The sequence below is a fragment of the Pseudophryne corroboree genome, unplaced genomic scaffold (assembly GCF_028390025.1).
Source record: "Pseudophryne corroboree isolate aPseCor3 unplaced genomic scaffold, aPseCor3.hap2 scaffold_695, whole genome shotgun sequence".
NCBI lineage: Eukaryota > Metazoa > Chordata > Amphibia > Anura > Myobatrachidae > Pseudophryne > Pseudophryne corroboree.
Window position 1 is genome coordinate 242663 of NW_026970279.1, and position 19074 is coordinate 261736.

General features: G+C 45.9%; 1 protein-coding gene across 1 annotated transcript in view; it reads right to left on the reverse strand.

Moving 5' to 3' along the window:
* The window catches only part of LOC135037959 (zinc finger protein 345-like), a 47904-nt gene extending 36203 nt beyond the window's left edge, over positions 1-11701 (reverse strand). Inside the window, exons 1-5 of the mRNA XM_063954611.1 lie at positions 11598-11701; positions 9794-9825; positions 6955-7033; positions 6733-6834; positions 5942-6577 (exon numbers count right to left, since the gene is read on the reverse strand). Of these exons, the coding sequence (XP_063810681.1) occupies positions 5942-6577; positions 6733-6834; positions 6955-6988 (772 nt within the window). The 5' untranslated portion in view covers positions 6989-7033; positions 9794-9825; positions 11598-11701. The remainder of the gene's footprint in view (positions 1-5941; positions 6578-6732; positions 6835-6954; positions 7034-9793; positions 9826-11597) is intronic.
* Positions 11702-19074: the final 7373 nt, after the last annotated feature.

Here is a 19074-nt window from a genome sequence, read left to right on the forward strand (position 1 = left end):
GTCTCTTGACCTGGCGCAATATCTGTCCAGTTTTTTGTTGAGGCGAGATGCCATCATGTCCACCTTTGGTTTTTCCCAATGGTTCACAATCATGTGGAAAACTTCCGGATGAAGTCCCCACTCTCCCGGGTGAAGGTCGTGTCTGCTGAGGAAGTCTGCTTCCCAGTTGTCCACTCCCGGGATGAACACTGCTGACAGTGCTATGACATGATTTTCCGCCCAGCGAAGAATCCTTGCAGCTTCTGTCATTGCTCTTCTGCTTCTCGTGCCGCCTTGTCTGTTTACGTGGGCGACTGCCGTGATGTTGTCCGACTGGATCAACACCGGCTGACCCTGAAGCAGCGGTTTTGCCAAGCTTAGAGCATTGTAGATCGCTCTTAGCTCCAGTATATTTATGTGAAGAGACGTCTCCAGGTTTGACCATACACCCTGGAAGTTTCTTCCCTGTGTGACTGCTCCCCAGCCTCGTAGGCTGGCATCCGTAGTCACCAGGACCCAGTCCTGTATGCCGAACCTGCGGCCCTCTAACAGATGGGCACTCTGCAACCACCATAGGAGAGACAACCTTGTTCTTGGTGACAGTGTTATCCGCTGATGCATGTGCAGATGCGATCCGGACCATTTGTCCAGCAGATCCCACTGAAATATTCGTGCATGGAATCTGCCGAATGGAATTGCTTCGTAAGAAGCCACCATCTTTCCCAGGACTCTTGTGCATTGATGTACTGACACATTTCCTGGTTTTAGGAGGTTCCTGACAAGTTCGGATAACTCCCTTGCTTTCTCCTCCGGGAGAAACACCTTTTTCTGAACAGTGTCCAGAATCATTCCCAGGAACAGCAGACGTGTTGTCGGGATCAATTGAGATTTTGGAAGATTCAGAATCCACCCGTGTTGTTGAAGCACTACTTGGGTTAGTGCTACACCGACATCCAGCTGTTCTCTGGACCTTGCCCTTATCAGGAGATCGTCCAAGTAAGGGATAATTAATACGCCTTTTCTTCGTAGAAGAACCATCATTTCGGTCATTACCTTGGTAAAGACCCGAGGTGCCGTGGACAAACCAAACGGCAGCGTTTGAAACTGATAATGACAGTCTTGTATCACGAACCTGAGATACCCTTGGTGTGAGGGGTAAATTGGGACATGCAGATAAGCATCTTTTATGTCCAGGGACACCATGAAGTCCCCTTCTTCCAGATTCGCTATCACTGCTCTTAGTGACTCCATCTTGAACTTGAATTTCTGTATGTACAGGTTCAAGGATTTCAGATTTAGAATAGGTCTTACCGAACCGTCCGGCTTCGGTACCACAAATAGTGTGGAATAATACCCCTTTCCCCGTTGTAGGAGGGGTACCTTGACTATCACCTGCTGAGAATACAGCTTGTGAATGGCTTCCAATACCGTCGCCCTTTCTGAGGGAGACGTTGGTAAAGCAGACTTTAGGAACCGGCGAGGGGGAGACCTTTCGAATTCCAACATGTAACCCTGAGATACTATCTGCAGGATCCACGGGTCCACCTGTGAGCGAGCCCACTGATTGCTGAAAATCTTTAGTCGGCCCCCCACCGCTCCTGAGTCCGCTTGTAAAGCCCCAGCGTCATGCTGATGGCTTTGTAGAACCCGGGGCGGGCTTCTGTTCCTGGGCAGGGGCTGCTTGCTGCCCTCTCTTACCCTTTCCTCTGCCTCGGGGCAGATAAGACTGTCCTTTTGCCCGCTTGTTTTTATAGGAGAGAAAGGACTGCGGCTGAAAAGACGGTGTCTTTTTCTGTTGGGAGGGGGTCTGAGGTAAAAAAGTGGATTTGCTGGCAGTTGCCGTGGCCACCAGATCTGATAGACCGACCCCAAATAATTCCTCTCCTATATATGGCAATACTTCCATATGCCTTTTGGAATCCGCATTACCTGACCACTGTCGCGTCCATAAACTTCTTCTGGCAGATATGGACATCGCACTTACTCTCGATGCCAGAGTGCAAATATCCCTCTGAGCATCTCGCATATAAAGAAACGCATCCTTTAATTGCTCTAAAGTCAATAAAATACTGTCCCTATCCAGGGTATCAATATTTTCAGTCAGGGAATCCAACCACACTACCCCAGCACTGCACATCCAGGCTGAGGCTATTGCTGGTCGGAGTATAACACCAGTATGTGTGTATATACTCTTCAGGGTAGTTTCCAGCCTCCTATCTGCTGGATCCTTGAGGGCGGCCGTATCTGGAGACGGCAACGCCACTTGTTTTGATAAACGTGTGAGCGCTTTATCCACCCTAGGGGGTGTTTCCCAGCGCGCCCTAACCTCTGGTGGGAAGGGGTATAGTGCCAATAACTTCTTAGAAATTAGCAGTTTTCTATCTGGGTTAACCCACGCTTCATCACACACGTCATTCAATTCCTCTGATTCAGGAAAAGCTACAGGTAGTTTTTTCACCCCCCACATAATACCCCTTTTTGAGGTACCTGCAGTATCAGAGATCTGCAAAGCCTCCTTCATTGCCGTGATCATATAACGTGTGGCCCTATTGGAAAATACGTTTGTTTCTTCACCGTCGACACTAGATTCATCTGTGTCGGTACCTGTGTCGACTGACTGAGGTAAGGGACGTTTTACAGCCCCTGACGGTGTCTGAGACGCCTGAGCAGGTACTAACTGGTTTTCCGGCCGTCTCATTTCGTCAACTGACTTTTGTAATGTACTAACATTATCACGTAATTCCATAATTAAAGCCATCCATTCCGGTGTCGACTCCCTAGGGGGCGACATCACCATTACCGGCAATTGCTCCGCCTCCATACCAACATCGTCCTCATACATGTCGACACACACGTACCGACACACAGCAGACACACAGGGAATGCTCTTATCGAAGACAGGACCCACTAGCCCTTTGGGGAGACAGAGGGAGAGTTTGCCAGCACACACCAAAAGCGCTATAAAATGTATATAAACAACCCTAAAAGGTGTTGTTTCTGATATAAGCGCTTTAAAATATATAAATATCGCCAAAATATGCCCCCCTTCTCTTTGTTACCCTGTTTCTGTAGTGCAGTGCAGGGGAGAGTCCTGGGAGCCTTCCTCACAGCGGAGCTGAGCAGGAAAATGGCGCTGTGTGCTGAGGAGAATAAGCCCCACCCCCTTTTCGGAGGGCTTTTCTCCCGGGTTCTGAGATATCTGGCCTGGGTTAAATACATACATATAGCCTCAATGGCTATATGTGATGTATTCTTTTGCCATAAAAGGTATTAAATATTGCTGCCCAGGGCGCCCCCAGCAGTGCCCTGCACCCTCCGTGACCGTTCAGTGTGAAGTGTGTAGCAACAATGGCGCACAGCTGCAGTGCTGTGCGCTACCTTCATGAAGACTGAAGAGCCTTCTGCCGCCTGTTTCCGGACCTTCGATCTTCAGCATCTGTAAGGGGGATCGGCGGCGCGGCTCCGGGACGAACCCCAGGGTGACCTGTGTTCCGACTCCCTCTGAAGCTATGTCCAGTAGCCTAAGACTCCAATCCATCCTGCACGCAGGTGAGTTGAAAATCTCTCCCCTAAGTCCCTCGATGCAGTGAGCCTGTTGCCAGCAGGACTCACTGAAAATAAAAAACCTAAAAACTTTTTCTAAGCAGCTCTTTATGAGAGCCACCTAGATTGCACCCTGCTCGGAAGGGCACAAAAACCTAACTGAGGCTTGGAGAAGGGTCATAGGGGGAGGAGCCAGTACACACCATGTGATCCTAAAAGCTTGCTTTTGTGCCCTGTCTCCTGCGGAGCCGCTATTCCCCATGGTCCTGACGGAGTCCCCAGCATCCACTAGGACGTTAGAGAAAGGAGGTTTACTTCTTTCTTTCCCAACCGCTCGTCTATGCAGAAGGGAAATGTCTGCTGTTTATTGAGAGATGCTCCCTGTAAGGAATATAGAAATTTGCCACTTGTAGCTGAACTTGTAAAAGACCCCCACCCAATTTGCATCAGTTAAATTAAAGTCTCCCATGATTATGACTTCTCCCTTTAAAACCATTTTACTGATGTCCAACAATAGTGTTAGGGTCTCCTGCCCTGTGCTGCCACGTCGTCATGGCAACTGGGAGACAAGTGCTAGCGGAGTAACCTGAGCGCAGCTGATACTCCGGTTCGGGTCTTTTGCTGTGCAGTGGTTACAGGCTCTGTGCACGGCAGGGGATCCGGTGCTGGTTTTTGTGCTCACAGTCTGTGAGGTCTGAGTGGGGCGTGGACAGCACCTGCTTTATAAGGCCTCTTCTCAGGTTAAGCAGATGCTGCTGAATCTTTGTTGGTTAGTCAGTTTCTGAAAGTTAGCCAGTACTGTGTAGCTTTGTATTTGTTGTTGCTTACTGCAAATAGGCCTGGGGATTTGGTACTACACTCTGCCAACCCAGACCTAGCAGTAAGACTTGAGTCAGTCGTTTAGCTTGCTGGGGTTCTTTTACTACTCAGTGAACTTAGCAAGTTTGCGGCTGTATTCTAAGACTTGCCTGCATAAATCCTGTCTCACTGTGCAAGGTGTCAGGTGTCAGCTTAGTGGCAGTAAGCTGAACCTGTGCACTGCAAGTGAGAATTAGGATTGTGGAGACTCTCCTTGTGTCTATCATTCCATCTCTGACCAAGGAGTTTACTGCCACACCCGTTGGTAACCCTTTAGGGTTTTGCTGTTGCCCTTAGCAACAGCATTTCGGGTTCTCTACGTATTAAAACACAACATCTTGCTTTTCCCATCTGAGCATTACTAATACTAGGGAGACACCCAGTTCCTTAGCCTCTGGGCTTCTCTGTTCACTTTGTGTGTATTTTGTTACCCTATCACCTTCTGTGTACGTAATGTCATATTTCCCAGTCTGTCTGTGAGTTCATTTGTTTTGCATACCTATCCATTCAGACACCAGTACATTCCTGCGGGCACTGGTGTGCATAACAGTTCAAACACCAGTACATTCCTGCAGGCACTGGAGTGCATAACAGTTCAAACACCTGTACATTCCTGCAGGCACTGGTGTGCATAACAAATAGATTCCTGTCCAAATCCTGCCCCTGGCTAGGTGGTCTACAGATCACCCCAATGCGAATAATGTCCTTCTTCCCGGTTTCTGTGGTGACCCAAAGGGCCTCAGAATTGTCTAAAATATTTTTTATTAATTGAAGTAGCCTTTATGCTTTTTTTCAACATACATTGCTACCCTTCCTCCTATACTGACCATTCTATCCTTCCTAAATAAATTGTATCCTGGAATAGCTATGTCCCAGTCATGATCCTCATTGCACCATGATATTGCCACAATATCCAGGTTATCCCTTCTCATTATCACTATTAACTCTGGAAATTTGTCTCCTAAGCTCCTAGCATTTGCACATATAGCTTTAAAAATTATGTCCGTGCATCTGTTATTAGTAGCCATGTCCAGACAGTACAAAATAAATGACAAGTTTAAAGTTGAAATTACCTGTTTAGTGATGTTGCTCAGTATTTGGGATTTGCTTTTTTTAACTAATCAGGAATCAAACTCTGTCCTTTACACCACGATTACACCTCGCTAAATGTAATGATATAAACCTGACCACAAATGGCCAAATAGGTCTACTATATACAAGGAATTATTTAATACGTGCATCATCTAACAAAATGAAGGTTATTTAATAAAAGGTTGCTAAACTGAGAAATTTAGATCTCATACAAATTAGGCGCTCCACAAAAAACACACTACTACTTATATATGATTCCTAAAAATAAACTTCTGCTTGTTACTTTTAATAACACTATAGTGATGTGTGTAATAACTCTCTACATGTGATGTTTGTCATGGATAAACTTGTGTTATAAACACCCAACTGAGAACAGGGCTGATGGCGGAGGAGGGTGTAGAATAAAAGATTGCTGTAGTGACTGAGCAATGAGAATATGTGACTTCTGTAATAAGTGTTTATTACTCACCTCTGCTGATATCTGTAGGGATCTCCTCCTCCTTACACTGCTGATCACCCCTCACATACGTCTCTTCTTCTCCCTCTATATCTTCTGCCTTTATATCAGTCACATACGTCTCTTCTTCTCCCTCTGTATCTTCTGCCTTTATATCAGTTACATACGTCTCTTCTTCTCCCTCTATATCTTCTGCCTTTATATCAGACACATACGTCTCTTCTTCTCCCTCTGTATCTTCTGCCTTTATATCCGTCACATACGTCTCTTCTTCTCCCTCTGTATCTTCTGCCTGTATATCAGTCACATACGTCTCTTCTTCTCCCTCTATATCTTCTGCCTTTATATCAGTCACATACGTCTCTTCTTCTCTCTCTATATCTTCTGCCTTTATATCAGTCACATACGTCTCTTCTTCTCCCTCTGTATCTTCTGCCTTTATATCAGTGACATACGTCTCTTCTTCTCCCTCTATATCTTCTGCCTTTATATCAGTCACATACGTCTCTTCTTCTCTCCTTATATCTTCTGCCTTTATATCAGTCACATATGTCTCTTCTTCTCCCTCTATATCGTCTGCGTTCATATCAGTCACATACGTCTCTTCTTCTCCCTCTATATCTTCTGCCTTTATACGAGAAAGACGTTCTACCTAAATAACCCAAAAAATACAATGGCATTTTCATACTTTTTGATTAAACTGAGGTGAAACAGTATAATATCAGTGTATAATACACACAGCTCCTCTACAGATCATATAGTGAGAATCACTTTGGTATATTGGATGAGACCCTAAATCCCACCTACCTGATCCTCCTGTGGGATCCTGTGATTCTCCTCTGTACAATCCTGGGAATAGAGAGGACGGGGACATCTCTCTGGGGTATCTCTGTTACTGGGTCCATCTGTAGGAGACACACAGTGACTGAGTACAGTGTATATATGTGATTATCAGATGATGTGTGTGTATATAGGGGCCCCCATACCTGCTCTCCCCTGTACAATACATGACAGTCTCCTCTTACCCAGTGATGTGAGGGGCCGGTGATTCTCCATCATCACGTCCTTGTACAGACCCCTGTGTTCCTCTATATACTCCCCCTCCTGCATGGAGACATAGACAGTGACATCCTGACACCTTATAGGCACCTGACACACACAGTGATACAGTCATCACCCAGACACATCCCCTGGTGTTACTGTATAATGTCCCATTCCCAGCAGTCACCTATCCAGTCATCACCCAGACACATCCCCTGGTGTTACTGTATAATGTCCCATTCCCAGCAGTCACCTCTCCAGTCATCACCCAGACACATCCCCTGGTGTTACTGTATAATGCCCCATTCCCAGCAGTCACCTCTCCAGTCATCACCCAGACACGTCCACCGGTGTTACTGTATAATGTCCCATTCCCAGCAGTCACTTCTCCAGTCATCACCCACACACATCCCCTGGTGTTACTGTATAATGTCCCATTCCCAGCAGTCTCCTCTCCAGTCATCACCCAGACACATCCCCTGGTGTTACTGTATAATGCCCCATTCCCAGCAGTCACCTCTCCAGTCATCACCCAGACACATATCCTGGTGTTACTGTATAATGTCCCATTCCCAGCAGTCACCTCTCCAATCATCACCCAGACAAATCCCCTGGTGTTACTGTATAATGCCCCATTCCCAGCAGTCACCTCTCCAGTCATCACCCAGACACGTCCCCCGGTGTTAATGTATAATGCCCCATTCCCAGCAGTCACCTCTCCAGTCATCACCCAGACACATATCCTGGTGTTATTGTACTCCCAAGTCTCCTCAGACCCCAGTCATGTCCCTGTATTATTACTATAGATAGAAGTGACGTTATTGTGACGCTCCCAGATCCCCTCACCTCCCGAGTCATGTCCCTGTATTATTACTATAGATACAAGTGATGTCACTGTGATGCTCCCAGAGCCCTCACCTCCCCAGTTATGTCCCTGTATTATTACTGTAGTACTCTAGTGATTTGAAGGCCTTGGGACACTATGAGGGGGCAAATCAATTAATGAATGTGTAGCTCTATAAGGTAATAGAGATGCTGCCAACTGATGTATACCACATATGTGATAATAACTTGGATCTTTCTAGTGATCCAATAATGTATAGTGTGTTTATGCATGTTATTATTCTGTGCCTGCTGAAGGTGAGGGGACTCTGGTAAGCGTGCAGCGCGCAGTGGAGATCATGGAGAAGCTTCCAGAGGTCCCGTGTGCTGAGAGAGGTGGCTGGGCGCGTGTAGTGGCGGTTTTGTTGGTGGGCTGACTAAGGGGAGAGAAAAAGGCTGGCGGCTGAGACAAGGGAGCTTACAGGAAGGCGGTTCCCTGCGAGTGAGAGAGCCCCTGTGGGGGAAAGGAATTGGATGTCTCCCGCTGCGGGTGAGAAGAGCTGTGTTAATTTCCCCTGGTGGACTCCGAGCAGGGACGTCCCGGTGCCTGGTTGTCATGGAGAGTGCTGGGAGGCGGAGCGCTGGCGGGGCAGGCTAGTACATGGGAGGAGATCGCAGTTCGGGCAGCAGCTACCAGGAGTCCAGCAGTAGCAGACAGTTTCCCCCCCCATCCCCCCGAGGCAGAGCTGTGTCCCTCATCCCATCCAACCCGCAGGAAGACAGGGAGAGCCCGGTTGTTGGTGGAGGCGGAGTCGGGGGGAGGTCCAGACCGGGCACACTATCATTGTAAGTGCAGGATGCCCCCATATAAATCCTGCTAATCTGCATACTCCCCTACCATCCTTTAACTATTAAAGTACCAGCCCCCAGCACAGTAGCACAGGGACCAGCAGCATTGGTGGATCTGAGGAGTATAAATATCACCTCTAGAGACTCCATATCCATTAGATAATGACCAGCCGGGTAGCAGTCATAGAGTGCGGGGTGTATAATGATGAAAGCAGCTCGGAGAGGGCGCAGGGTCACCTAAACTTGGAAATGGTACACTAGGGAGACTAAGCACCCCTCACCTATCAGAGACAGGTCCCAATAACCGGGACTTCTGTATGTTCTGGAGCCACCCCCACGGATCTACAGTGGGGCTATGCTTATACTGGGACAGGTAACACAGATCATCACCCCACTATATGTAACGAGTAGACCACGGGTGTCAGGGATTCCAGGATGGACAGCTCTATGTACTACCTTCCTGTTTCAGGTTGTCTAGGAGCGCTACAATTAGATCTTCCATGGAAACCATGCTATTCATTGCCGTGAAGTAGGGATTGCTCAACAATCATGAGGACAATTGCTCCAAGTGGAGACCCATATAACCCAGAGTACTTCTTATACACAGACATGAAAGGGCCGCAACCGTGCACGATTATAGTAAGAGAATCCGGGTGGTTTATCAAACACAGCCCCACAACTTTCTTGTGGAATCGTATTTTATGTATTGCATGCATTACCTTATGTATAGGTGGGGTATATTATTATGTATAGGTGGGGTATATTATTATGTATAGGTGGGGTATATTATTATGTATAGGTGGAGTATATTATTATGTATAGGTGGGGTATATTATTATGTATAGGTGGAGTATATTATTATGTATAGGTGGGGTATATTATTATGTATAGGTGGGGTATATTATTATGTATAGGTGGAGTATATTATTATGTATAGGTGGGGTATATTATTATGTATAGGTGGGGTATATTATTATGTATAGGTGGGGTATATTATTATGTATAGGTGGGGTATATTATTATGTATAGGTGGGGTATATTATTATGTATAGGTGGGGTATATTAGTAGAACGGTTCATGGTTTGAGTATTATATGATATAACTGTATAAGGTGGCCTATAGCTTCTTACATATTAAAACTAGCATACTTACGGGTGGAACTGTCTCCGTATCTGTGGAAGAGCCTGAAATCACAAAGGAAAGGTACGATAGGTAAATGTGCATAGTCCTATCTGGTTACATCACATACTAATGTTATAGGCGACCACTACAGGGGTAGGGTATTTCTTAAGCGATTAGAGTATTGGGCTCTAAATAGCTTGGGTGGAGGCACATTGCACATATACACTGTACCCCCAGGTAAAGAGGAGTTACATTACTATAGATATAAGTGATCTCACTGTGACAACCCCAGATCCTCTCACCTCCCCAGTCTTGTCTCTGTATTACTACAGATATAAGTGATGCCACTGTGACGCTCCCAGATCCCCTCACCTCCCCAGTCATGTCTCTGTATTATTACTATAGATATAAGTGATGCCACTGTGACGCTCCCAGATCCCCCTCACCTCCCCAGTCATGTACCTGTATTATAACTATAGATATAAGTGATGTCACTGTGACACTCCCAGTTCCCCTCACCTCCCCAGTCATGTTCCTGTATTATTACTATGGATATAAGTGACGTCACTGTGACGCTCCCAGATCCCCTAACCTCCCCAGTCATGTCTCTGTATTATTACTATAGATATAAGTGATGCCACTGTGACGCTCCCATATCCCCCTCACCTCCCCAGTCATGTACCTGTATTATAACTATAGATATAAGTGATGTCACTGTGACACTCCCAGGTGTGTGATGTACATTTGCTTCATACTGAGCAATATTTTTAATCCCCACAATTACATATAATACATTTTATAATAATGACACTAAAGGCTGCACCCCAGTATAAAGATAATAACAGATGTCTTTAAAAGCAGGACACCTCAGGCCATTCATCCAGTATTGTAGGACATCACCACCACTCACAATGTATAATAATAATAATAATACCAGGACACCACAAGCTGCTGTTCCTGTATAATAATAACCGTACACAAAAATCTGCTCCCCCTGTATAACACTAATAACAACAGGACACCACAGGCCGCTCCCCATGTATAAAAATAATAACAACAGGACACCACAGGTTGCTCCCCCTGTATAATAACAATAACAGGACACCACAGGCTGCTCCCTCTGTATAATAATAACAACAACAACAACAACAGGACACCTTAGGCCGCTCCCCCTGTATAATAATAATAATAAAAATAATAATAATAATAACAGGACACCCCAGGCTGCTCCCTCTTTATAATAATAACAGGACACCACAGGCCGCTCCCTCTGTATAATAATAACAGGGCACCACATGCTGCTCCCTCTGTATAATAATAACAACAACAACAACAACAGGACACCTTAGGCCGCTCCCCCTGTTTAATAATAATAACAGGGCACCACATGCTGCTCCCCCTGTATAATAATAATAACAACAACAACAACAGGACACCACAGGCTGCTCCCCTGTATAGTAATAACAGGACACCACAGGCTGCTTCCCCTGCATAGTAATAATAACAGGACACCACAGGCTGCTCCCCCTGTATAATAATAACAACAGGACACCACAGGCTGCTCCCCCTGTATAGTAATAATAACAGGACACCACAGGCTGCTCCCCCTGTATAATAATAATAACAACAGGACACCACAGGCTGCTCCCCTGTATAGTAATAATAACAGGACACCACAGGCTGCTCCCCCTGTATAATAATAATAATAATAGGACACCACAGGCTGCTCCCCCTGTATAATAATATTAACAGAACACTACAGGCTGCTCCCCCTGTATAATAATAATATTAGGACACCACAGGCTGCTCCCCCTGTATAGTAAGACGCCATTACCTGATCTCCACGGACACTGGGAGGCTGCAACAGTCGATGAAAACCCACTTCCTGTATGTGGAACGCACAATACGGAAGTAAGCTGGAACGCACAGTCCGAAAGTAGGGCATGATTGGCACAGGCTGCTTACTGGTTACTTGCCCCTCCCCTACTTCAACCCGCCCACAGCTCCGCTCTTTGCTAATTAACATTAACATATATGTCCTCAGTTCAGGAGGCCGGCGGCCATTTTCTTGTAGACCAGTCCGGCAGCAGCAATAGGTTCCCTGGCCGTGTGGTGACGTCAGGAGCGGCGGCCATTTTCCCCTGGTCTGAGCTCCGCCTTCCTTCTATCATTCCCACAAGGCAGCAGGAGCAGGGAGCAGCCATTGCTGTGTCTGGCAGCAGGTAATGATATTATTATTATTATTATTCTATAGGCTGAGCAGCTCTGGTGTCAGGTTCTGTACTACAGGGGGAGCAGCCTCTGGTGCCTTGTTATAGTGCAGCTGGAGCAGTCTCTGGTGCTGCATTATCCCTGTACAGGTGGCTGACACTCTAGTGTCCTATTACCGTAATACAGGTGGAGCAGACCCCGCCGTTACCGTAATACAGGTGGCGCAGACCCCGCCGTTACCGTAATACAGGAGGTGCAGACCCCGCCGTTACCGTAACACAGGTGGCGCAGACTCCGCCGTTACCATAATACAGGTGGTGCAGACCCCACCCTTACCGTAATACAGGTGGCGCAGAACCCACCCTTACCGTAATTCTATACCCGGCCCATTACTGGTGTTGTGTCCTGTGGCATTGTGCTGTACAGGGGGAGCGACCTGTGTTGTCATATTATACAGGAGGAGCAACCTGTGTTGTCATAATATACAGGGATAGCATCCTGTGCTGTCATAGTGTACAGGGGGAGCGGCCTGTGTTGTCATAATATACAGGGGTAGCATCCTGTGTTGTCATAGTATACAGGAGGAGTGGCCTGTGTTGTCATAGTATACAGTGGTAGTATCCTCTGCTGTCATAGTATACAGGGGGAGTGGCCTGTGTTGTCATAGTATACAGGGGGAGTGGCCTGTGTTGTCATAGTATACAGGGGGAGTGGCCTGTGTTGTCATAATATACAGAGGGAGCAGCCTGTGTTGTCATAATATACAGGGGTAACATCTTGTGCTGTCATAGTATACAGGGGGAGTGGCCTGTGTTGTCATAATATACAGGGGGAGCAGCCTGTGTTGCAATAATATACATGGGTAGCATCATGTGTTGTCATAATAGACAGGAGGAGCAGCCTGTGGCATCCTACTCTACAGGGGGAGCAGCCTGTGGTGTCCTGATGTTATTATTATTATACAGGAGGAGCAGCCTGTGGTGTCCTGTTATTATTATTATACAGGAGGAACAGCCTGTCGTGTCCTGTTATTGTTATACAGAGGGAGCAGCCTGTGGTGTTCAGTTATTATTATTATACAGTAGGAGCAGCCTGTGGTGTCCTGTTAATATTATACAGAGGAAGCATTATTATTATTTCAATAGGGGGAGTAGCCTGTGGTGTCCTGTTGTTGTTGTTGTTGTTGTTGTTATTATACAGGAGGAGCAGCCTTTGTTGTCCTATTATTAATATTATAAAGGAGTAGCTATTGGTGTCCACTTATTATTATTATTATTATACAGGGGCAGCAGGCTGTGGTGTCCTGTTATTATTAGTATACAGAAGGGAGCGGCCTGTGGTGTTCTGTTATTATTATTATTATTATTATTATTATACAGGAGAAGCAGCCTGTGGTTTCCTTTTATTTTTATTATTATTATTATTATACATTGGGAACAGCCTGTTGTGTCTTATTATTATTATTATTATTATTATTATTATTATTATTTTGCAGAGGGAGCAGCCTGTGGTGTCATTTTATTATTACTATAAAGGGAGAGCAGAATGGGGTGTCCTGTTGTAATTAGTATAATACAGAGGGAGCAGGTTTTTGTGTGTGGTTATTATTATACAGGGACAGCAGCTTGTGGTGTCCTGGTATTATTATTATTATTATTATACATTGGGAGTGGTAATGATGTCACAGTGACATCACTTATATCTATAAGTAATTTTTCCTTAAAGTTCAGAGGAAATTTAAGGAAAAATTACTTCACAGAAAGGGTAGTGGATAAGTGGAATAGTCTCCCATCAGAGGTGGTAGAGACTAAGACTGTAGAGAAATTTAAACATGCATGAGATAGACATAAGGATATCCTTACAAAGAATTAAGGTTCAAAAAGGGTTGAGATTACCTAAAGGATTAAAAAAAAGGGGCAGACTAGATGGGCCAAGTGGTTCTTATCTGCCGTCAAATTCTATGTTTCTATAGTAATAACAGGGTCATGACTGGGGAGGTGAGGTGGTCTGGGAGCGTCACAGTTACATCACTTATCTATAGCAATAATAAAGGGACATGACTGGGGGAAGTGAGGGGGATGGGGAAGCGTCACATTTACATTACTTATATCTATACTAATAATACAGGGACATGACTGGGGAGGTGAGGGGATCTGGGAGCATCATAGTGACATTACTTATATTTATAATTGTAATAATAATTCAGGGACATGACTGGGGGGGGTGAAGGGGTCTGGGAACATCACAGTGACATCACTTATAGCTATAGTAATTATACAAGGTCATGAATGGGGAGGTGAGGAGGTCTGGGAAAGTCACAGTGACATCACTTATATCTATAGTAATAATACAGGGACATGATTGGGGGGTGAGGGGATATGAGAACATCATAGTGACGTCATTTATATCTTTAATAATAATAATAATAATAATAATAATACAGGGACATGAGTGGGGGTGATGGGGTCTGGGAGTGTTAAAGTTACATTACATATCTATAGTAATATTACAGGGACATGACTGGGGAAGTGAGGGGATCTGGTAGTGTCCCAGTGACATCACTAATATCTATAATAATAATACAGGGACATGACTGGGGGGTGAGGGGGATCTGGTAGCGTCACATTTACATCACGTATAACTAGAGTAATAATACAGGGATATGACTGGGCAGGTGAGGGGGATCTGGGAGCTTCACAGTGACATCACTTATATCTATAGTAATAACACTGGGACATGACTGGGAAGGTGAGGACATCAGTGACATCACTTACATCTATAGTAATAATAAAGGGACATGACTGGGAAATAAGGGGATCTTGGAATGTCACAGTGATTTCACATATCTATAATAATGATACAGGGACATGACTGGAGAGGTGAGGGGATATGAGAGCATCACAGTGACGTCACTTATATCTATAGTAATAATAATAATGGGACATGACTGGGGAGGTATTGGGATCTGGAAATGTCACAGTGACATCACTTATATCTATAGTATTAATACAGGGACATGACTGGGGAGGTGAGGGGATCTGGGAGCATCAGAGTGACATCACTTATATCTCTACTAATAATACAGGGACGTGACTGGAGAGGTAAGGGGATCTGGGAGCGTCACAGTGACACCACGTATGTCTCTAGTAAGAATACAGGGACATGACTGGGAAGGTGAGGGGATCTGAGAGCATCGCAGTGACATCACTTATATCTCCACTAATAAAACAGGGACATGACTGTAGAGGTAAGGGGATCTGGGAGCATCATTGTGACATCACTTATTTCTTAAATAATAATTATAATAATAATAATACAGGGACATGACTGGGGGGTGAGGGGGTCTGGGAGTGTTACAGTGACATCAAATATCTATAGTAATAATACAGAGACGTGACTGGGGAGGTGAGGGGTTCTGGGAGTGTCACAGTGACATCACTAATAGCTATAGTAATAATACAGGGACATAACTGGGGAGGTGAGGGGATCTGGGGGTGTCACAGTGACGTCACTTATATCTGTAGTGATAATACAGGGACATGATTGGGGAGGTGAGGGTGATCTGGGAGCATCACAGTAACGTCACATATCTATAGTAATAATACAGGGACGTGAGGGCGAGGTGAGGAGATCTGGGAGCTTCACAGTGAAATCACTTGTATCTATAGTAATAATACAGGGACATGACTGGGGAGGTTAGGGGATCTGGGAGTGTCACAGTGACATCACTTATTTATTTTTCATCCACTAGGGGGCACTGTAGTACTCTTGGGATACGGATGGTGTGCGATAGCAGGGATAGGCACATTTCAATATTTAAATGTGTAACCCTCTTCCCCCCTCCATACACCCAAGATGCCTCAGTGTTTTTTGTGCCTTCACCAGGGAAGGTCGCATCCTGGAGTCATTCCAGGGTTTACATTTACTTTTTCTAAATATTTTTTCTTGTATCAATCACACTTCCCAGCTTATTAAGAAGCGTGGGTCCGTGAGTGTGTGCTGCTGTTGTGCAGTGAAGGCTTGTTGGTGCTTAGACAGAGAAGACCCGCTATAGATCTTCATCAGCGTTAGCTGATTCAGACATGGCTGCAGGAGCTGATGGAGCTTAGAGAGAAGCCACGTCGGAGCCTCCCCATTACACTGAGGTAAGGAGCGGGCAGTCAGCTTATGCCGCCACCCAATTGGGCCTGTTTGTTGCTGTGATAGTGGGGCAGTCAGCTCCTGCTGCCGCCCCTCCATGTGCAGGGAACGTGTTTTCCACAAGCTGCTTACTAAGGTATAGCTTTACTGGATCAAACTCCCCTGCTTCCCGGCTCCCACCAGCGGTCAGACACATACTGCCACTGGGCGCCTGTGTCGCTCCACACCTGCCCGGCTCCCGGCAGCGCAGCTCCAAACAGCGCTACCACTGGCCACTACAATCTGCCCCTCTAGACAACTGGGAAGCGGCTTCCAGCAGCGGTCAAATAATGCTGCCGCTGGGCACCTGTCAGGCTACACCTTGCTGCTCCAGAGAAGCGGCTCCCGGCAGCGCGGCTTGCAGCAGCAAACAGATCACACTGCCGCCGCTGGACGCCTGACACACATCTACCCCGCTCTCCGGCTTCCACCAGCGCACAGACCACGGTGGGTAGCTGAGGCTGCTGCAGGGCGCCGTCGCTCATAGCTGGCGCACGGTATACAATGCGGGGGGGGTGGTGGAAGAAACTAGGCGCGGCTCACTGCTTTAAGCATTGGGGGAGGTCATGGCGGTCCCTTGTTCAGCGGTTCCCCCTAAATATAAGGGATGGTGGCCAGGGATATAAGGGACATAACAGGCTATTAGGCCTAGGTTATAAGTGCTTTTGGGGGTCATAGGTTATAGTCAGATGCACATGCTGGGATGCCGTTTTCACACAAAGGTGACGCACCTGCTTCCTGCTTCTTCCTACAGCAATATGTCAGTCCTACAACACACGGCCACTGGAGGGGGCAGGGGTGTTTAGTAGGTGGCACAGTGACCATCATAGATTTCCTCTATGACACAGTGCGGTGCACGTGGTATTATAGACGCTACAGTTATTTTCACTGAGTTGTGCGGATGTTGTCTCACTGTATTATTGTCTGTCTGTGTCTGCATGACAATATGAGAAACAGCAGCTTGTCTGTGATAACTGTGAGAATGTCTGATTTGCAGTCAGAGTTGTCCACTGCACGAAAAGACCGTGAGGCGGCTAAGTCTGATTCACGGTTATTACCGTGTGAGCAGCCAATGTGGGCTCAGGATGTTTCTAGAACTTTGCTGGGTTACAAAGTCCATGTATAGTTCAATTTCTAAGAATGGTCATTGTTTGTCTCATAATCACATTCTGACGATTCAGTGCTGATATCTCAGCATTGGGTCAGGAGTCAGATAGTGAGGTCACTAATAGCCCGAGCTATGATGATCTCATTAGAGCGGTACGCCAGCTGCTAGGTTGCACTGAAACATATGAGGTTTTATTGCTAATAGACTATGGGCGACTGTGTTTTTCTTATTCATATCTCTTAATAAGCAGTTAATAGAAGCATGGCTAAATCCAGTTAAACACTTTTCTGGGACAAAGCGATTTCTGTCTAAATATCTTTTCCCACAGGCTATGACAACTAAATCGCCATCGGTGGAGTCTTCAGTTTCTAAACTTTCACTAAAATTTACTATTCCAGTCCCGGGTGCAGCTACGCTTAAAGACCCCTCGGAGAGTAAGCTGGAGGCCATGCTAAAGTCCATGTATACAGCAACAGGGGTGATGCTTACACCTGTTTAAGTTGGAGTTTGGGTTAACAAGGCTGTAGTTGCATGGGTAAAACAGCTCAGGTTAGGCCTACAACAGGGTTTTCCCTCAGACCAGCTTATATTTCTTACCGATCACATTTGTGAATTGGTTGAGTATTTAGGTACGGCTTCGTTGGACGTTGGACAAGTTTGTTCTCGGCTTGCAGCCCAATAGCTGCTGTGGTTGCGTTCTTGACAGGCCGCCATGCAGAGAGGGACGTGATTTTCAACAAACCACTAACCATCGTCAGGACTCAAGCCAGTGTCATGACGGGCTTCCAGCCCATCTCTGCTCTTCAGTTGTGGGAGCACACCTTCAGAAGTTTCCCTTCGCGTAGTTTCAGACATCACAGATGGGTGGATCCGCAGTTTTGTTTTAAGAGGTTTCAATGAGTTTGACTGTCTACCACCGATGCAGTTTTTCAAGACAGGTCTGCCTGTGTCAGCAGACAAGTGAGCAGGTCTGCAGACCGCTGTTCAGTCTCTCGTACATTCAGCAGTTTTGGTTCAGGTTCCAGTACACCAACAAGGTCAAGGGTTTTATTCCAATCTTTTTGTAGTACCAAAGCCGGATGGCTCAGTCAAACCAATATGGAACCTAAAGGGGTTCAATCGGTACGTCACTACACATTCAAGGTGGAATCCCTACGGTCAGTGATTGCAGGTTTAGAACCACAGCAATTCATGATTTTGCGGGATCTCAAGGATACGTACTTACACATTCCAATTTGGCCACCACATCCGCATCTGGCGTACTTAAGTTTACAGTACGACAAGCGCCTCGGGTATTCACAAAGGTGATGTCTGTGATGATAGTTCATCTCAGAACCCTGGGAGTGATAATCGTTCCATACTTAAATGACCTTCTCATCAAGGCTTCGTCTCAACAAATTCTTTAACATGCCTTACTGTTGTACAGTGTACTAGTTCAGTACGGTTGGATTGTCAAAGAATTCAGTGTTAGGAATGATTCTGATTATGGTGGATCAATGCATTTACCTGTCACAACAGAAAGTACATGCTATTCATCATCTAGTACTGCCAGTGCTCAAACCACGGACAGTCTCGGTGCATTTGTGCATTCGACTGGTAAGACAGATGGGAGCATCTTTCAAAACACTCCAGTTCGGAAGATTTCACTCAGGTCCTTTTCAACTGGACAATATCATGTGGTGATGTCCGGCCCAATTGAGGATTCAAGCAACCTCTCGCATGGCCATGTGACTTTGAGTCCATCCCCTTTTTGTTGATGTATGCAACTTCTGTTGTGTTGTCCAACTGAACCTGAACAGTCTGAAACAGGAGC